General features: G+C 42.0%; 1 protein-coding gene across 1 annotated transcript in view; it reads left to right on the top strand.

The window, feature by feature from the left end:
- The first annotated feature begins 12,070 nt into the window (after positions 1-12,070).
- Positions 12,071-21,817, top strand: part of LOC147881170 (uncharacterized) — a 34,114-nt gene continuing 24,367 nt past the window's right edge. Inside the window, exons 1-3 of the mRNA XM_087370002.1 lie at positions 12,071-12,789; positions 12,978-13,046; positions 21,381-21,500. Of these exons, the coding sequence (XP_087226128.1) occupies positions 12,682-12,789; positions 12,978-13,046; positions 21,381-21,500 (297 nt within the window). The 5' untranslated portion in view covers positions 12,071-12,681. The remainder of the gene's footprint in view (positions 12,790-12,977; positions 13,047-21,380; positions 21,501-21,817) is intronic.

Below are 21,817 nucleotides of genomic sequence, written 5' to 3'. Positions count from 1 at the left end.
GATATATCATCATCAAGATTAATGGCATCATTGGTAAGTCTGTTATCTCCCCTAACCTTGGCTTCATATCCTTCCTTCACCATGGATTCTGACATCGAGAGTCTAACTCCTTCCCAGATTCCTCTCCTCAGACTCTCCTCAACACCTCAAATTGTCATAATCAATGGCATTGCTGATAGGTCAATTCCCTCCTCAATCCTGCTTTTCTCCCCATTTTTTAGCCTTCTTACTTCTTGAAATCAGCATGGATATCGACATTTCAAAGTATACCTATATACATTCATATAAGGAAAGGTTGGAATAGAAGAAACTTACCTCTATGGGTGATATCAAGACTTGCATTGCTTATGCGCCCAAGTCTTCTAGTCGCTTTATCCAAAAAATGGCAATTTGAGTAGCTGTTATGTTGGCATTTGGGTGTGTTTCAGTGGGTAGTTGCAATTAATGGTGAGAGATGTGGGCCATCATCTAGATATCTAATCTTCATCCTCAATAGAGCCGAGTAAGAGAGCAAACATTCTAGTTTGGAGCTTTATAGATACATCAATAATTGTAGCCTTGAGCAAAACAAAGCAAAAGATTGAGATTTATGGGCAACTCAACTTAAGGTAAGGTGGTCATTAACCAAATCTAGTCTTATGGGCAGCTTGGTTGATGGTTTAATGGCACATGTGAATTTTGAGTGGAACCAAGCTTCAAAAAAATGGCTACAATGCCCTCCCAAATTATGTGCATAACAAATACTATCTCTAATGGAACCAAGCTTCAAGAATCCCTAGAAAGAGACAAAAAGTTATTTTCTCAACAAATGTGGGTTGCTCAGGCTAGGTAAGCTCATGGATGAGAATCTTTGTAGCACAACCAAACTTCCATGCATGAAAAATGGAGCATTGTTGGAAGCTCTATGAGGTAAAGAGATGCTCAATTATACACATAATTAGATGGGTAGAGAAGGGATCTTTGGTGGCAAGCAGGTGCATAACCAAGTATCCACAACAAAGGCAAGGCAATAATGGCTAGAGATCTATGAGAAGAACTACATTTGGGGGACCAAATAGAAGGCAAGGAGAAACCATGAGAAAAGCAGGGAGAGATTTGGCTATGAGGGTGTGGGAGTAGGAAGCATGGAGATTTGGGAGAGTTTTGTTGATGCAACTATGGAGAGAGAAAGGTAGGGGGGGTTATGTCGAGGCAAGGTTATTTTCCACTATGGATAGAGATAGATGATGAAGTGAGCTACTTTTTAGAAATTCAATAGAGCTAAAATGATATTCAAGTATGCAAGGAGGAAGGTGATTATACATAATGAGAGAGATAGATGGTGAACCAAGCTATCTTGGGACAACTCTACTAAGCTAAGACAATCTTTACATCTACAGGGAGAGGAAGGGTAGCAAATTGCATTGGGGCAGTTGTGCTGAGCAAAGATGATCTTCAAAGATGCATGGAGAGAGAGAGAGAGAGAGAGAGAGAGAGAGAGAGAGAGAGAGAGAGAGATGTTTGAGAAGAGGTAAGATGCAAGAAGAAGGAGAAAGGCTAGAAGTATTTGAGTAGTTGGCAGATGCCTTCACTGGTTAGAAAGAGGATGATGGTTAAGGGGCCTTGTCTAGTGAGAGTGGGGACATAGCCAAAAGGTCCATAAGCTTGTATGGTCATGATGGCACAATTCACAAGACCTTGGTAAGGAGAAGCCAAAAGTGGCTAAAGCTCCATGTTCATGATCCTCATCTTGACAACATTGAGATTCATAGCAACCATAGAAATCAATCCTACCACACAACTCACTACCAAATGCATCACCACCCCCTCCATCACCTTGCTTGACATGGTGTATCTTCTGTCCCATATTTGTCACCCTCAGGTAACATACAAAGGATATTATTTATTCGAAACTGTCTCTTCTTAATGTGCTTCCTCAGCCTTTAGCATCGTTAATTAGGGGAAACAACCTTCAAATAGTTTGTTCTAATGGACTATCTCCTAGTAAGCGATAGCATAACTTTCAACACTAATGAAAAGTAAATAAAATTGTTAAAATAGTTTGGAATTGACATATCCACACAGGATGGGAGATAAGAGGAGCATTTACTCTAACACTCAAAACACACACCAAATGCCATGCCTTCCCAATTTCACCGTAGGAGAAACACAAATCAAGCTAAAAAGTGAACCATGGAGTAAGTCGATGCTAGTTGCTAGGGGCCAAACTATAGGCTCATAGATTGTTCATCAGTATTATTCAAATTCCTTTTATGTTGTGGATCATCACAATTCAAAAACTCCTCTTATCTCTTCCTCTGAGCTCTTGAGTTTGACTCAAATCTAGCCTCTTATCTTCCAAGTTCCCACCTAGACCTAGCTTTGTAAAGCTCTTGAATCTCCACTATAGTCTCCTGCTATCTATAGTGCTCATTGCTTAGGCCTATAGGTCTAGAGTCTATAACTTACCTCTTTGCTCTAGTTGCAAGCCAACTACTAAGCTTGAATCAAGCCCTAGCATCCATTGTCTAGGCAAGACTCAAGCATTAGGACCCAACCTTTGGAGTCCTCATCTAGAGTGCATTGCGAAAGGACATTTGAATTTTGAAGTTTTGAACATCACATTTAGTCTTGTAGTGGCAATTTGTGACATAGAGCCCTTTTTCATTAATAGAAGTCAATAGTTTAATTGACAGAATCCCAAGTGTAGTTTGATTGATAAAATCATAGGGGCAAGTTGCAGCTACTCGAATAGCCAGATGCTATCCAATTCTTCTCTCGGGATCTTTCACTCATGTGGCCTGCTAATGACAGCTCTTGACTTGCATGAGCACCCAAATGCATCGCATAGTTCTTCAGATTTGAAAGCTTTGGATGGTAAGCTGATAGAGACTATGAAGAGACGTAAGGGCTTAGGCCTTCTCTCTCTCTCTCTCTCTCTCTCTCTCTCTCTCCCCTCCTTCCCCAAGCTAATGAAGAGATTGAAATTCAATAACACCTCGAGTTCTTGCGAGGTGGATTATTGAAGTGCTAGCTTTTATAAAATTCTAGCAAGTGACCGTAGTGGAATTATCAAGTGTTGACTCTAAATCAATAAAAAATGCATGGAGGTTGGTCAAGTAGGCTATTAGTTGTCAAGGGGTATGCATAGACATATAGCATTGATTATGAAGAAACATTCAATCCGGTTGCAAGGATGGCAACTATAAGAGCAGTCATTGCTATGGCTGCATCAAAGGGATGTTCTTTACATCAAATGGATGTAAAGAATGCTTTCTTGCATATGAGTCCACTAGTAAACATGTTATCAATAAGAAGAGTGCAATTAGAAAAACGCATTGGTGACTACACACTTGGCACTGTCGTTTGCAAAGATAATGATGATGAACAAGGCATAGAACTATGTTAAAAATAGGCAGGCTATGAGGTAGCAAATGTACCCATTTATGAGTCCACTAGTAAACACGTTATCAATAAGAAGAGTGCAATTAGAAAAAAGCATTGGTGACTACACACTTGGCACTATCATTTGCAAAGATAATGATGATGAACAAGGCATAGAACTATGTTAAGTACCTAGTTTGAGAAATGTATAAAGACAATGAAATTTGTTTGGCACAAATAAGGGCCTTTGCAAATTATGGTTTTATGTGGATGTGCACTTGTTCAAAAATCCTTACTGTTGCTTTCATTAGGTTTTGTTTGTATCTACTCTTTGTTCTTGCAAACTTTGATTTGGAATTAATTATGGTTGCACTTTTTCCTTCTTCTCATCAACAACTCTAATTGAACTTTCCACCTGATTCTCAACATGCACTAACAATATTAAGCTTTTCTATATTATAGTTAAAGTTCCTGTCAATAAAAAATCAAATTCTACTATTGAGAGGAAAGCACAAGTGTGTCAGAGAAAAGGCAAATAGCTAGGATCGAGAAGGAATCTTCACAAATGTCAATCATTGGAGCGGCAAGTATAGGAGCATAGAGCAATTGTATAGTTGCAAGCAACAAGAGGGGAGAAACTTTTGAATTGTAAGTTATAATGATAAAGGACATAATTTCAAACACATACAGGGTCATGTTTGAAGGATTGATTTTAAATCATTTATGGTACATATGATAGGAATAAGAACTCACCATACCCCAATTAAGAGTTGATTTAACTAACAAAGTGGGTCTTACAACAATTTTATTACAAATTGACGAGGACCTTATTGGTAAGCATGAGAAAATAATTAGAATTGGTAACTATGTAAGAATTGAAATTTTGGTTTGTTACTTAGCAACCTAAATGGGAAAAGGGTGACTTAGCATGAACATTAAAAATAACAAGGAGCATAGTTATCACACTGCTACCAACGTACAAGATCAAGCTAAACTTCTTTGAAAATAAAACTGTAGCAAAATTGCTACAAAGCATAGATGCATACCCGGTTGGGACAATTGCAATTTTGAGCTCACTAACAATACATGAAAATGAGAAAATCATAAGCTATTAGTTTAAGGTTTCCAACTAAATAGGCATAGATGAGTGCTCAATTATGAGTAACTTTTCTATAGTGTTAAGTCACCGTGAAATGGCTCATTGAAGTTTACCAGTAATTCCAAGGGCAAGGCAATAATACCAAATTTGTAAGGAATAATAAAACATAGTATTTTGTAGTGTGCTTGGCATGGTTGGGTAAACATGTAACTCTAGCAATCACTAGCAAGTGCACATTTGCCTATTGTGAAATTCCTTATGCGGGTCTATCATGAGTTGACATGTAAGCAAACTACTCACCTAGGTTTCACTAGATGCTCAAATTACAAAACACAAGCTGGGTTACAGAGAATAGGCAAGAGTTGCATGCTACAAATAAGATGTTGAGCCTAAGGATGTGAACTATATGACTGCAATGATTAGAGAAGGGAACGATAATCGTGATACAAGACATTAGTGCTAAAGCACAATCTATTGCAAAAGCTTTTGCTTAAACAACTAAGCCCACCCGCTCCATGACTCTAGAGTCTATATACTACTAAAAAAGCTATTGCTTGGACAATTGAAAAGACCTATTTTGCAAAACTACATTTTGCTAAAAAAAGCTATTCTATCAATGTATATACTGCTAAGAAGCTACATCTTGAATAACCTGGAAAGTGTTTTGCAAATCTACATATTGTGCAAAAAAGCTCTTGGCTAGAAGCATTTGTAAATCAAAAGAAATTTTGATGCATGCTTTCTAATGTAAACTAGAATCTAATGCTATAACTATTGAGAATCATGGTCTTAAATCACACAAAATAATTGTATACTTGACATAATGGCATGCCTAACATGTAGCAATTTATTCAAAATTGAAGACAAAGGTCAATACATTTTAGACTAGGATTTGTATCAATGGATAAGGATGAATCAATTGATACTATTTTGTGTAAACAAAAGCTATGCCATGTAAGCAATTATGAGTCCACAATAGGTGATTGCTAGTTTGACACAGTGAGATACTTATACAAGAAAATATGTCATTTGAAGAGCTTCGAGTTGCAACAATCCAAAAATTCATAACGTGTATATACAAAGTATCGGATGAGTGTGTGGTTTCATACCACCATTTGCTTCATGTACTACAATTTACTTCATGTAAGTGCATCTAGAGATTCAAACACCGGGGCCCCTGTCTCAACCTTTAAACTATAGAATCCTTTCCTTTCTGTTCTATTTGGATTGGCACTATCGTTTCACAACGTATATTCGAATAAAGTGCTGTATGGAGCAACCACATTGCTTATGTGCAAGCCATGACATAAATCTCTGCAATAGGTGACTCAACTTATAATCTTAAGGCACATCAAATTTGCACACCCTACACTAGACTCGAGATAGACTATAAGCATGGGCTGAAAGGAAACATCGCTATAGGACAAATAATCCAACACAAAAGCTCCTTGTTCCTGCAAAGGAAAACAATCATCGGCAATGCACACAGTGGCATGGCAACAGTTTACACGCATTGTGGAAAACAAAGGCAAAAGTACTACGTGCTAGGGAAAGAAGAGGAGATAATTTGTTCGGCAAGGAACTGAGATTAAGGTGCATGAGTAGGAGCAAGCGGCGACACTCTCAAGCTAGCAAACCAAATGAAATGAAGAGGAAGGCAAGTAATGGGGAATGGTTCAAGGGAGGGGATTTTGGGCACTTTTTGGGCTTGAAATTTCCCAAAATTTCCGATGCCAAATTATTACCGCATGTGGAGGTTTGGAGGAGCGAGGTGAGCAAGCAATGACATGGCACAATGTGTTGATGATGTGGTGCAAACAATTGCCACATGGTGCAATAGGACTAGCAGATGGTGGGCATGCCATCACTTCAAATGCAAGCATTTAATATGAATGGGGAGGCTGATTCCCATGCTGAAAATGGCCTGATCGAATGGATGAGCTCTTATCTTGTACAAGCCACATTAGACCATACCTACTGAGGGTGGAGAAGAAGAGCTTAGGAGAGGAATAAAGGTCAAAACTCAAATGAGAGAAAACAAACATTGAAGAGGGTTGGGAATGGTTACGAATGAGTGAACAAAAGAACAAACAAGGTGACAAAGATCAATTTTGGCTTATTTTATCTAGTGGCACGTGGTTGGATGAGAGCACAAATATTCATTTGATCCCACAATGTCGCTTGCATAAAAAGAAAACATAAGATGAGAAAGAGGGATTGAGATCAATGATGGAAACTTGAGAAAGAGGATTGATACGGAATTGAAGCCTAGTTTCTTGGAAAATCCTAAACACAACTACCATGTAGCAATGGTTTGCATGTGGGAAGGAAGCATATTGTTTTGTGCTATCATTAATTAGTAGTTGCTATCATCTGATATCATTCACTAATGTTTGTTGGCATTGCATATCATATGTAGTGATTACTTTCTACCTTCTTTCCCTCCCTGTCTTTTCTTGCCCTTATACTAGCTTTGGTTGTTTAGTATTGGTATATACTCTCTGGGATCCCACCTTCCTCATATTACACTATGGCTTGAGAAGATACATCAACGTTTTATCAATTATACACATGTCACTCATCTACCAACAAGATGGTAGAATGATGTGATGTTCTTTATCCTTTCATGTGAGTTGAAGACTGCTTACTTAATGATGATGGGAAAGACAATCTTTCCGATTAAGTCTTATAATTCTACTTGATTTTTGGATGGTTTGCCTAGTAAACTCTGGGGATGAAGATGCAAGCTGCTTGGTCACCAACAATATATGATATTAGCATGAATGAACCATTTGAGCAATGTAGGGTTTGAGTAGCATGATACAATAAGGCATTTTGAAAGGCAGAAAAGCCTAAAAAGAAATCATCAAAAGTTCAAAGTAGCATGAACAACAAAGCAACATGATACAATAAGGCCTCATGAGAGGGGGAAAAGCCTTTAAAGAAATAATCAAAAGTTCGGAGTAGTGCAAGATGAAATCCTAGGGTGCACAATGCCGAGGTAGCCATGGCAAGGAGAATAAACAAGATGAATGATTTATATCATTCAAGAGGCTTCCCGAAAAGAAATGGGTATTGGACTCAAACTTCAATAAGCAGCTTGACCTGATGTGCAGCTACAATAGTCTACAACAATAGACAACACACAAAGGTAAAATCGATAGAGGTATTTTAGATAGCTACTTGCCTGAAGCACGGGGATGATAGGTGCTCATGGTGGCTACTATGGGTTTGGAGTGGAGAAGCTTCAATAGGCCTATAGGGGATAGAATGCTATGAAATGAGGGGAGAAGCTTCAATAGGTCTACAGGGGATAAAACGGTGTGAAATAGGCCTACAGGGGATAGAACGGTGTGAAATGGTAGTGTATACAATAGTGTAAGAACAAATCCAAAATTGAAAATTCTAGGAAAGTCTAGCTTGGAGAGTTTTGCAAGGTTGCCTTGTTTCCTGTGCGTAGTGCTCATACCTGCTTGCATGCCTGAGGGTTCCCGTTAGGGAGAGGGTAGTAATGGCTCAATGAAGACTCGATGTTGTGAGGACAAGGAGGGTGGTGCTCCTGAGGGTACACTGATGATGAGTTCTAGATTAATCAAGGTGGTGTGCCAGCCTCTTTCCAAGAGTACTCACATGCATGTTGATGATCTAAGACATGCAACTGGTTCTAAGTGGGGGGGCAGTGTGGAATAAGGGAAAGGTGAGGGCAGTCATAATGGGAATCCCCAGAAAGAAGCCCAATCATTGTCGTATGCTGAGAAGTAGGTTTTCCCATTGTTGAGGGAGGTTTTCCTTGTGTGTGCAGATGTTGCTCATAGAAAGGTGGAGCCTACTAGAAGACATCTTAGGGAGGATGGAGAGTGCTTGCTACCTACATTTTGGTGCCATTAAGCTTGAAGTGGAGAAATTGGCCAATGGGGGTGTTTATTTGTTTTTTACAGGCAGGGTTCCTTCTATGCGAGAGTTTTGGGATTTCTTGGCCTTTGAGTGTGAGGTGCCCTTGGAGGGTTATGATGTTTGATTCATGTGCAAATGGTTCTTTACAAATGCATTTCGAGGGAGATAAAAAAATGATATTCTTAGTAGGTCCTTCGTCTTCATGCGAGTTGTGGTCCTTTTGATGCCGTGGAGCTTGTCTTTCAACATCAATGAATTTATGTTCAAAGAATGCCCTCTGTGGCTTGATATTATTGGCATGTTAGCCTAGATGGGTTCTTCACTCAATCTGGTGGCTAATTCGTGGGTACGATATTGGTGGTAACCCCCTTGGCAAGAAAATCTTTTGGTGCTAAGATGAGCCTAGAATTTGTAGGATCTTAGCCAGGATATTCCCGACTTTGTCAATGTTCATCTATCTAAAGAGTGTTTGTTACTTAAGAGGGTTAGATTCGGACCGTTTCTTGAAGCCTGCTATGTATGTAGAAGAGGGGGAATTACACACATAATTTTCCTTCACAGGAGGAGAACCCAAGCCTTGCTGAAAATGACAGGGGTGAGGGTTCATCTAATAGCTCTAGATGAGATTTGGATGGAACAAATCAAAAGGAGGTTATCATGCTTGGTGAAGGGGGACCAGTGGGAGAAGCCTAAGCCATCTCAGTTGGAGCTTGTGATGATTGATCAGCTCATGTGAATTCTCATCCTTTGATGCCACAATTAGCACTCAGCAAGGGCGACATGCAAGGTTGAGTGTAGGATCCAAGAGGACAATCAGTGGGGTGGATTCTAGACATGCAATGGTAGACTCGGTCAAATTACAAGCTCTCTCAAAGGATGGGTGGAGTAACTCTCATGATAGCAAGTGGGATGATCATTGGAAAATTGTGGGAAGGAAGAGGAAGGCTCATGTCGCAGAGCCGGTTGATAAAGGTGTTCCTGAAAGCAATTCTTTGGTTGATGATTGAGTTCCTATGGATCACCTAGTCACTATGCATGCTCAAGAGGATGAAGTTGAGGATGTCTTTCTTGACAACAAGAAAAGGGAGTTGGAGGAGAGACCTACATCTAGGAAGCCAAAAATCAGCAACCGTCTAAAGAAGTATCTAAAAGGCTTAAGAACTTGGCTCAGGGTGCGGGTGGTAAGGAGAACCATTTCAATTTCTTACATGATGCGTATAAGCCCTCACTCAATAATGAAGGTAAGAGGTCCTGCTAGAGTCTCATTAGCATCTTGGAATGTTAGGGGTTGTTGTTGCAACAAAACCAAACAAAAGGGGTGCATTGCTACTGTTAGGAGGTGGGGAGTGGATGTTATTCTTCTTCATGAATTAAAATGTGTGCATTATGATGGTCACTAGCTTGCTTTTAAGCAATTAGAGGCTTTGCCTCTACATCGACGCATCTGACCTAGCACTTAAAAAGAAAAAAAAAAAAGGAATTATTTACTGTTCTTTCATCACTCGACGGTTTTGTGAATCTCCCCCAAAGGGGAAGGGGAGTGGTAGCTATTCTATCTACAAAGAAGTTGGACAGGAAGGAGATTTTTTGAGACCTAGGCAAGTAGTACATTGCAGTTTTGGACTATATGGCTAGGTTTCTCTTTAAGTGGTGTGTGCTTATGCCTCCAATGAGTCTTCGTATCACAGTCTAAGATCTCTCAAGGGAGGGAGACAATTCAACAGGTTATTTGATGTCCCGTTCAAGTTTGATAAAAAGTTGCTATCTAAAGAAGGCTTCTTTGATGAGATAATCAATGTTTGAAGAGACGAGGCTGATCAAGCCTTGGAACCGGTGGTGCACTGGGATAAGTCCATCATGGCTATTATGAAAGTGGCTCAAAGGTGGGAGCAGAGAAGTAGAATGGAGTAGAGCCACATAAATGATCAGTTTGTTGAATGCGGGTCCAACTTAAGAGATGCCTTGAACTTGACACGTGAGGCCCACATGTGATGCTATTTTGTAGCTTGAGTTGGAATGAGCTCATCTGCAAAGTCATTTAAAATGGCTCTCTGTGGGGATCGCCCCTCATAATTCTTCTTCTAGGTATTGAAATACAAACAATTGGTTGAGATGATTGATAGGGTAAAAGATTGTCAAGGAAAAGTTGTAACGGAATTCTGGCATGTTGCAAAAGTTTTCAAAAAGATATTGACAAGCATTATGGGAGATTCGAGTGAGGTGACCCATGAATGGATGCAATGTGTTAACGAGATGTTTCATGACATCTCTCCAAGGGTATTTTCTCGTCAGAGAGCAAGATTAGAGGGCCCCCTTATCGAGCCCTTATCTTTGGGAAGCCTTGGATCAATTGGAGGACGAGAAGGTCCCGAGACCTGTTTAACAAATGGTGGAAGGCACTCATTAGTAACCGGTGGAAAGTGTATTTGCTGCCAGGGAAGGTCAACTTCCTAGCTTGGAAGGTACTCAACAAATGGCTACCTTTAAGAGGGTGTATGCACAAGTTCACATGTTAACTGCTCTTTGTGTGGTAAATGGTCTGACAATACTATGCATTTGATTTGGGGCTGTGCAGTGTCAAGAAGAGTATGGTGTAAGGTCGTGGGGGTGGTCTGCAGAACGGGCCTCATGTGGCACTTTACTATCCATTTGAATTGGAAGCTTATCCTTTTAGGGGACATGGAGGGGTTTCCATCCACTTTGGTGATGTGTTGGCAGTACATTATGGCCGCGATCCTATTAACGATATGGTTGATGTGGAATGACTTAATTTAAAGGGCTGTTGGGGTGGCGTATAGGGTTGGGCTTGCCAAACATTTTGTAGAGAGAATTGTGAATAGGAAGGATACTATGGCAGTGTCTTTTTAAGCTTTCCATTGAACTGCAAGGTTCTGTATGATGATGGATTTTGCCCTTTCGATGTAAGTTTGCCCAACCCAATAGCCACAATTCTGTAGTCTTTGTTTTCTCATTAATAAAAGCTAGCATATTATACCCCCTCCCCAAAAAGACAAGGTGAATGATAATAAATCATTCATAAGGCCTGCTCGAGATCCATATAGCGATAGAGGGTGGAGATGATGAATTGAAAGCCATGAGAGAGAGAGAGAGAGAGAGAGAGAGAGAGAGACACTAAAAATGTGGAGGATATCTAGAGGAAACAATCTTGTTTTCACAAGTGGAGTGGATTTAATCAAAGGCAACCCAAACCACATAAAATCCACAACTAAAAGGCCATAGTTTGAAAAAAATAAGTGAGGGCAACTCCAAGGGAAGAAAGACTAGGCATTAAAGCACTTTGACGATGGAGCCTCCAACAATCAAGAAACCTTCACTTGCAATAACTAATGGACCAATTGCAAAAAAGAAGAATTTTCGAATTTCCAATAATCTGGATTTTTAGCTTTGCAAAGTAGAACCGTTGCTAAGGCTACCCAGAGGGCAAGCCAAAAAAAGGACGAATTCAAAATGGACTCAACCAACGCGCGGTGGCACGGGGGAGTGAATGGGGAGGTTAAGTAGCAAGGCCTTGGCCTGAAACCACGTGGACCAATTGGAGGGAGGCAATGAACACAAAGGCGAACAAAAACCTCCAAAGCGCTAAAGAGGGGGGGGAGTGACAGCTGGCGGAACTAATGACGATTAAGGATGCTAAACGTAATCCGGATTAAAGGCTCTAATACGTCGTCTTCTTCATTTTCCCGATCTCTACGCTTCGCAATCGATGATGAAGACGAAGATGAAGATGCAGATGGAGATGGAGATGGAGATCAGGGTGGTGGCAACAACGCACATTGCTCTGAAATCACCTTTTTGATTCTCAAGCATCTCTCATACCTTCATCCATCTTGCTGAGATCTCAAATCCCATCGGATCACTCGACGTTCGACTTTCTCTTGCACAATTCTCTGCCCGCGAGCAGTTTCTTTGCTCAATTCTGTCAGAGAGCTCGTTTCATGATTGAATTTATCACATTGGTCGCTCCACAACTAGCCTAGCACCTTTTCCTCTCCCTGCTGATCTTTCGACTTACTTTGTACGTGGACGTCCTCGTCGGGCTATTCATCTGTGTATCTACGTAAACTTCGGCGTTATCGCCTTCTCCCATAGCGCTTAAACAGCGATATTCCACTTCTTGCGGAGTACACCAGCATGTTTGCTTGAGAGTAAAGATTAGAATTCCTCAAAGGGGCTTGCAGTTCTATCGGAGGTCTCTGCGTTTAACGTCAGATTACAGCCTGGATCTAATTTTTGCGTCAGAAGCTGGTATCTACTGCGAATACGATATGTAGAGTTTTACATGACAACACTGATTCTAGAGGAGAATGGCTAGTGACAGTGTCAATGCCGACTTCTGCTACTTCCACAGGGATTTGAATCGCGGCAACTACGGTAATGATGTCGCGTGCCTGCAGCAGTACTTGAAGTACGAGGTATGTCCAACAGCTTTAACATGCACTTCTATGAAAAGCTTCATAGAAAAGAGCGTTTAATCGCGCTAGAGTTGAATATCATAGAATCTTTGTGCGAAAGAGGAAGACTTTAGGGAAAGGCTTCATGCAACAGAAAAGGATATGTGTTGAAAAGGTTCGTAGCCAACAATTTCTGTAACATTGTGCAGGGCTATCTGTCTGACGAACCCTCAGGATACTTCGGGCCAGCAACAGAAGCAGCAGTGACCAGATGGCAGGTTTTAACTCAAAACAATCCAATTCACCCCCTGTTAACCCGTGTCTCCAAGGAAGGGAAAAGTATAAAGATCAACGCCTTCATCGATGCTGCAAGTGGTGCTTAGAAAACATATCCAGCAGTAGGCAACTCTTAAGAACTTGTGATTTTGAGAGCTAACTTGATAGGCATGCACATCGATGCCTATGCTTGGAAGTGAGGGTGTATGCTATATGATGAAACCCATGTACACGTACTACTATAGGGTGTCCTAGCTAGCTACGTGTCACCAAAACAAAATTTCCTCTTATAGCATTGAAGGAGTCCGTTGCAACAGTTTTATTACGTTATATGGCTATTTTTTCCTATCCCCATTATTTTTTTTTGCGCAAAAAGTAGTGCTAGTTATATTGCTTGAAAACGAGAGTACAAGAGGGCCTCAAGGCCAGCGGGCTGCAATCACAAAATGGATATAGCCCGGGGAACCAAAATACTAATTACAAGCCTCTCAGGGCATAATCATCGGAGAGTGGACAAACAGCCACGGTGGAGGGGAGTAATGCCACTGAAGACTCTAAGCAGAGTGCTGGAAGAACAGCTCTCGGTGGTCCCAGTCGCGAAGTAAGCGCCGTCTCTTCTCCTTCCCTGCCCGGGACTCCCCCTGAATCTGATCCCACTGACCCTTGAGCGTGTGAATGATCGTGCTCCAAATGTCTGCTAGGGTCTGGGTAGCAGAAGAAGCCTGATCTCCTAAGGTCTGCGCGCATCTGGAAGTCCAGATATGCCAGCCTGCAATGCTCCCTATGATCTCCCAAACTGGGTGCCGAGTCATCGTTCCTGCATTTGTCTCTGTCAGATGCCAAGGGAAGCTGTCCATGTATGCCCAGGTGGCTTGCGTGATGAAGAAAACTGGATCCTGCCTAGAGAACTCATAAGCCAAGTGATGTCCCATCTCGGTGCTGCACCAGCAACCTATCCCCATTATTGCATTGACGCTGCAGTGTTTGAAATTGAGAATATTTCTTGCAATAGCCTTTTCAAGTCTTTTTGACAGAACAGTTGTGCGTAGAGGCCGTTGAGGTATCAATTTATGTTAATTAGTTTAGTTTGTAGAAAATCACGTTTAAAACTACAATGTGTCAGTCTTTACTGATGGTCCAAGTGACTAATATTGTGAAAATATATGTCAGAGTTGTGCATGTACTCTGTAGCATGCTTGTGGTTGTCATGCTCTTTAATGCTAGCCTTTGTCATGGCTGACTCTGCCTTGGCCCTTAACCTCTGGAGACATTATAGGAACTTGGCATGGTCTGCTGACAAGATGGAAGAATACTGACGGGGAAGATATATTCAAGCATGTGACATGCAGCACTGATGATACTAACAGTAGAAACTTGTGGTATGCATATAAAATGTGTGAATACTGACGTTGAGTTACCTTTCAAGTATGTGACATGCTGCGCTGATGACATGAACAGGGATGTCATAGCAGCTAATCTTTACTCTGTAAGCAGGTTTAAGGTTGAAGCAGATTCTCATGAACTTGAGTCGCCACTCATTCTGTTTGCGTCCAGTGCTCAATGAGAAGACTCCTTAGATATATATTTGTGCCAGAAAAAACGCTATTTTTGGACTGATCAGTTGAGGATAACAGAAAGTCATAGGTAACATCTCCTTGTATGTGAATTTGTCTGAAGTTGAAAGCATGCCTCCCCTGTCAGCCATGCCACAATCTGGCTACAATCTTTTAAAGAGCACAGTTAAGTCCTCTGTGCCCAAGGGAATCTCTACTTGTGAGGAAGTATGAGATCTTCCTTGGGCAAAGACTAGCCCAAAGGTGGGACCAAACTCTGGTAATGACCTTGAGGGGCACCTACTGCTTCTGCCAATGTCGCTCTCACGAGGGAATCCATGATGAAACATCTAGCTATAGACTCTGCCAATGCGGAGAAACCCACCTCCTCTACCTCTCTAGCTGCCTGTCCTGGATGGCCGGAACCACTCTCCAGGGTCCGAGTGCACCTGCTGCAGCAGTTGACCATGCCAAAGCCATAGAAGCCATTGGGTGAGCTCATCACTAGGGTTGCTCATTGTTTTTGTGAGTTGAAAAGCTGTTATAGGGGTCACTTACAGGCCCTCGGTTTGTCTTATACTGTTTTGGAGCCCCCAGCGAGGAGATATCCTTGGCACTGTGGTGACAGGAGAAGAACTTAGGCGAGAGTGAAACTGCAAGTTAGAGATGGCACAGGATTTTCCTAGATTCATGGGACTACCCCATGAAGATGCTACCAGGTTCATGGAAGAGATGGAGTTCACAGCTTTAATGAAGGACATGAATACGCCAGAGGTGTTGTTGTAGATCTTGACTTACTGTTTGAAAGGTGAAGCCAGGACATGGATGCAGAACCATCCAGCATGGTTTTGAGAGGCCCAAGCACCCTCACGGGAGCCTACATATAGGGAAATGAGAGCTGCATTCTTAGATCAATATGCTTTGGAAAGAGACCCCAATGGAATCTAGAAGGAGCTATGCAATTATCAACCGGCGCCAAACCAAGATGTCGACCAATACTTGATTCATTTCTCCTTATTGTGGCAGCTTTACATCCGGAGATCTCACCCAAAATGATTAAGGAGAGATTTGTTGCAGGCCTTAAGCCGGATATTAGATTGAAAGGGTAACTGAAGAACCCTCTTCGCTTTGATGAGGCCATATGGTATGCACTAGAGAAGGAATGGAAGATGAAGAGATTGGGACAATTGGGCTTCCAGGAAAGTTCAAAGAATCCACCAATTAGCATTGAAGCTGCTCCGGTTGCCAGAGAAGAACCAGTACTTCCTCTCGCCAAAGGACCAGATGGCTCTTTGAAAGAGAACCTCCAGGAGATGGTTGAATTAATGAAATATGTTGGATGGTACATGTCAAGGTAGGGTAAGAGGATCTTGTGGAGGTAGGCGTGTTGGAGTTCCACAAAATCAGAATGGGCAGCCACCATGGCAAGGAGGAAGAGGTCGAGGTATGTATGCTATGAATGTGCAATTTTTTAATTATGTTGAGTAGGGTCACTACAATAGCTATTGTGGCAAGCCTCCTTGTATGGAGGTGACATGTTTCCTCTGCCACAACACTTGAACAATAAGGCTAATGATTTTGGGGTGGAGATTCAAGATCCTTCTCAGCCTAGCACTAGTGGTATTGCTAGCATACCCGTGAATGCGAATGATAAAGGGAAACATAAGGTAGTGAATCTGATTGGGTTGACAGAAGTTCCACAAGTAATGCCGGTTGCAAAGAAAACTAAAGCTCAAAGCAATGGAGAAACAGGCCCTAGTCCAAAGAAGGGGAAGCAAATGGAAACCGTGCCTCTAGAGCAAGCAAAGAAAAAGGTGAGAAGGCCTAAAAGACAATACAAAGTGAAAGAGCAGGAAGAATACAGCTTGGTAAAGGATTTGGTTCAGTGAAAAACAGATATTACTTTTGGTCAAATGATGGGTATGTGTTCAAAAGCAGTCAATCCTAGTAATAAAGTTGTTTCAGAGTTCAGATAGATGACGGTGCTCAGATTTGTGTAATCACATGGTCATGTATGGAGAAGCTGGGATTAAAGATTTCAGCTCAGTCAGGGTACAAAATCAGATTGGCCAATCATGCTATAGTTAAATGTTTGGGTATTATAACGGATTTGGACGCGGAAGTTTTCAATGTACATGGCAAAGTTAATTGCCATGTTATGCCAGTATGTCTAGGAGCTTATCCACTAATTCTAGGGAGGCCTTGGCTACGAAAGGTGGGTGCTATTCAGAATTGGGGAAAGGAAGTGATAACCGTCCATACTAGTAAAGGAAAGAAGATGAGTTTTGACATGGTGAGTCATGTGGAGCTGAATGAGGATGAAGGAGGGGATGATGAAGAGGAAGAGACAGAAACTGAGAGCGAAGAGAAGACTGAAGATTCTGATGAGGAAGGCCAAGTGTCTTTCATTCTTGGTGAGAAAGACCCCTGAGAAGTGCAGCTAATGGATATATTTGATGCTGAAGAGGAGGGAAGACTAGAAACCATGGAAAATCTGATGCAACCAAGGAGTTCGACAACCCAAAAGTAGGAATTGGTGGAGAGGATGCTGAGTACCAACCTCACTTCACAAGAAAGCTATGAATATCTCAGGATGTTTGAAAAATTCCCTGACCTTTTCATCACTTCGCATGAGGAAATAAGGGGATTTTCAGGGGAACCTTTCAGGATAGAGTTAAAGGAAGGTGCAAGGCCAGTGTTTAAAAGTTGAGGAGGCTGGGACCCAAAGGAAAGCAAGTGCTCGAGGCAGGAGTAGAGAAGCTTTTGAAGGCGAGTTTTATTTATAAGGTAGAGAATGTTGATTGGAGGAATCCAGTGGTAATAAGGCCAAAGAAGGATGGTAGATGGTGGGTATGCGTCGATTATAAGCCATTAAATGCAGCAACTAAGAGGAATCACTATCCATTGCCCTTTCTTGATGAAATCATGGATAAAGTTGCAGGCCATGAGTGGTACAACATATGTGATGGATATTCAGAATATTTTCAGATAGCTATTGCAGAAGATCAGGAGGAGACAACATTTATTACACCTTGAGGCTGTTTTTTTTAGAGTCATGCCGTTTGGTGTGACAAATAGTCCATCCATTTAGCATAGAAGTCCATCCATGACATCTCGTTGTGCTCGGTCTGCCTCAGCATCCTGTGACGTCATCACTGCCTGCTGTGTGGTCAGTCATAGTAGCATCTCTTTATGTCATCGCATCTTAATTAGATAGAGCCCAATGCAAAAGTGGTCATGGAAGTGGATCAGTCGTGATAGTGGACCAAAGCCATGTCCCTGCTGAAAGAGGCAGTGGTATTGTCCCCGGATCTCATAGTAGGCTGGGCAGACACATAAGAAATGCTCCTCTGTCTCAACCTCCCCCAGTGTGCATAACCTGCCGATCCGCTACTCTCTAGGTATAGCTGCAGCTCTCATCAATCCCCAATTGATGAGAGAGAGAGAGAGAGAGGGAGGGAGAGGGAGAGGGAGAGAGAGAGAGAGAGAGAAAGAGAGAGAGAGAGAGAGAGGGGGGGGGGGGGAGGGAGTTTATTAAAAGTCTATGGAAGACCAAAGGTTCTATGAAAGAAAGAAAGAAAGAAAGTCTGTTAACATCCACTTGAGACCAAAAGGTCTATGGGACAGCAAGAAACCCTGTAGTACATCTGCTTAAGGGAGGGCACATGGCAGCTCCCAAGGAGTGCAAAAAGCAACCCATATTATTTAGAGTACCTACATGATATTTTGGAAGAGTAAACAGCCATACATCAGTTTAAGATTGAGAGTCTTTTGGTTTTGATTAAACTCTTTGATTAGTGCTACGCCTTGACGGTAAACTGCCCATTTTCCATCCTTTCTGGCAGCCCTGACTTTCGCTAGTTCAGTTGCCTTAATCTTGAGTTGAGCTTGTGTAAGCTCTTCTGCTATCCATAGTTTGGTGCCCTTCAACTTGTAAGATTGTCAAAGAAGCTGGATCCGTATATCTTTTGACTTCAGTGTAAGGATGGCATGACCTATATAGTGCAAAATAGAAGCTGGCCTAGAGTTGTCATCATCCTGCTCATCATCATTCACCCATTCAATGTTGGGCAAGCTTGCTTTGATCTTTGTCAATATTTCACTATATGTATCCTCCTCTTTGTACCAATCTTTTGGGAGTCCCCCTATTCTAATCTCCAACGCATTATCACATCTAGCTTCGTGTTCTTTAATCTCTGCTTGAATATCAAACTTACTTGCTTTGTTGTCCACTTCCACAATCACTTCCTTCTTAGCAGTTTGTACTTCAGTGTGAACAAGATCTTTGACTATAGAGACTAGCTATGGGGTAGGGGGGAATCCTTACAAGATTTTACAGCCTCATCAATTACTGTCTGCTTACCAAGCCCTTCTAGAATGAGGAGTCAAGCCTTTACTTCTGCCAGCTCCAATCGTAGCTCTCTCACTGCCTGCTACAAATAAAAAATCTGATCCTGTTGCCCGAGGATGGGTCGTTTTGAGCCTTCTTGTTGGTAATTCCGTGCATATGGAGAGGGTGTCATGGCTGCAACTGTAGAGTACCGAGTCCTGATGGATGTTGAAGGAGTTGAGGGAGTTGAGGGGGACTTGGAGGAGAGGGTAGGCCAGTCCATAATTGGCTATATGTTGAACCCCCTGGCTTAACCTAACCACCGGGTTGGGTTGGGGGTTTAGCCCAACTCGGGGTTAGGGAGGACTAGGACTAGGTATGGATGGGAGGTGTTGATGGGGGGGAGGTACGGAGGTACGACCTTGAGCTGTGGTACGGACGATGAAGGACGAAGGTACGGCTGTGGTACGGAGGTATGGACGGGCTGTATAGACGGAGGTACGGACGGGCGGAGGGGGCTGTACGGACGGAGAGCTACAGGAGAGGCTGTACGGAGGTACGGACAGAGAGAGAGAGAGGCTGAGCGGAGGGCTGAGCAGAGAGGCTGAGCAGGAGGCTGAGCGGAGGGGCTAGCGGGCAAATGTAAGTGTACTGAATAGAAGCCACTAAGCGGGCTTCAACACTCCTGATGAATACAAAAGAAATCCTATAATCATGATCATAGCAGCATTGATACATAGGGAGAAAACTATCTGAGCTAATGGAGGGTATGGGAGCTGGCTGGGCATCAACCTTGAGAGGGGTTCGTCGACATGTGAGGCTGCTATGGTGGCAGAAAACTTGTGATGGAGCACTAGCAACCGTCAACATGTGTGTGATGTGCTCTCTTGGCTATGGCCTTGCAGCGAACAAGTGCCACTATCACTCATTGGTGAGTTTGGCATATCTCTGGCTCGGGTCCTTGCAGCCACCATTGCCTCTGTGAGTTCTCCTGATTGAAGCTGTTTGGCTGGGAAAATGCAGTGATCATGCTCTGAGTGGAGTTTGGTAGTATGCCCTGAGCAGCCCTGCTCCTTGTGTCGAACAGCCTCATGGCTGAAGGCCGCCAAGAATCTTGTATGACAGGAGGCTGGACAGGGCTCCGCGAAACCATCCTTGAAGAGGCAGTGATAGCGACCTCTGATCTCATGGTACATAGGGTGCTATGGTTAGCAGCCCTCATCTTTATTAACTATGTATTGGCAAAGACTGAAGACCTTGTTGCTGTGGACTTAGAGAGGATATTACTAGGTGCACCCTTTATAAAAGAAAGACACACCAAGATAGAATCAAACCTGCATTAAATTTCTATCAAACCTGCATTAAATGTCTCCTGGCTAAGTCTATAGCTCATGGCTCGGGACATGTAGTATTGGCCAAACTCCAATGCCACAGGGTCTGCATGTGAAGCCTGTGCCTTTACTTTTTGATCATTCTCTCTTTCCATTTTGGTTCCTGTTCTTTCTTTCAATACAATACAGGTATGCATATGCAAACCTTGCAAAAAAAACAGGAATCACCTAACCCAATAGGAAAATTGCAAACCAAAGAATTACAAACCAAACATAGTGAAGTGTTGGTAGCTCCTTGGAAAATAATACCTTTTGCTTGACCCTGCTGTGCCCTTTTGCTCTGTTCAAAGTCCAATAACACACAACCTCAACCCATGAACAATTACCATAACTTCTTGCACTTGTGCTTATGTTATCTTGCATGCCTAGCCGATTCTTACACCATTAACAATTGCTCTTGATGTCTGTATAAAAACTTGGCTGCAAACAATGCTAAGCTGCAACTAAAAAGGGGGGTCCAAATATTGCTGATTTCAATTTGCATCCCCCTTTTTAAAGTCACATAGTAATCTAGTGGAGAAATTGCACTTTTTTGTTCGTGAATCCTTCCAAAGTGCTAGCTTCCATGGGTAGCAAACGTGACTCCAAAAGCATATCTTCAATGCATCCAGTAGATCAATAGTCCCATAGGCCATGCATCCCTTGGCTCTATCAATGGCTTCCTTCTAGGTGGGGGATACAAACGTTGCCACTATTTTTATGCACTTCAGCCATTTTCAATAGATACTAAGATAGAGAAAGAAGTTTAGGAGATTTAGTGCTAGAGTAGGATGCCATTTTTGTAACAAGTCGTTTGGGATATGCTATCTAGGATATTCATGACATGGAGTAGTTGTTCTAGGTTTGCAACAAAGCTATTGATAATTTCATAGATTTTATTGGATGTTTTTTTTTGGGGCGGGGGGAATGTGGAATTTATCTTTATCCTTTGTGCAATTATTAGGAATTCATAGAATCATGTAGCATATGCCAAATAAACATCATGATACCGACTTTATTCCTTCAAATGGTTCAACATTTTTGCCAATGATTAACAGAGTTTCCTTTTGCATTGGTGTGTAGCTAGTGAATAATCTCTTTCCACCAACTGGGTCATATGAGTTCGCATCCAGGGCTCTTTATGCAAAGAAGAACAAGATTCCCACAGCCGAGGAGCTTCTAGCTCTTGAAGTTCAAGCACAGGTGAGTTAACTAGTGATATTTTCTTTTGTATTTGTAACAAAAACTTGTAGTCTGATTTATGTGCTTCGTATCAAAAAAGTGAAACTTTTAGTGTCTTGTAGCAAAATGTAGGTTGTCTCAATTTGCTTTTTGCTTACAAGCATTGTCACGTCTGAGTCTGCCCTTCACCTCTGGAGTGTTGACAGAAGCCCAATACGAGGATCTTTGTATAAATGGATGCTCAAGGGTGTACAGGTGCGTGAATATGTATGTGCAAGAGCACATGTGTATAATGTGGTCTGTACCGCCATTGGGCACTAGTAACATTGGTGGTTATG

The sequence above is a fragment of the Dipteris shenzhenensis genome, chromosome 31 (genome assembly GCF_047967505.1).
Source record: "Dipteris shenzhenensis isolate YYH24624 ecotype China chromosome 31, Dip_SZ_1.0, whole genome shotgun sequence".
Lineage (NCBI taxonomy): Eukaryota > Viridiplantae > Streptophyta > Polypodiopsida > Gleicheniales > Dipteridaceae > Dipteris > Dipteris shenzhenensis.
This window is presented reverse-complemented; position numbering and strand designations above follow the sequence as displayed.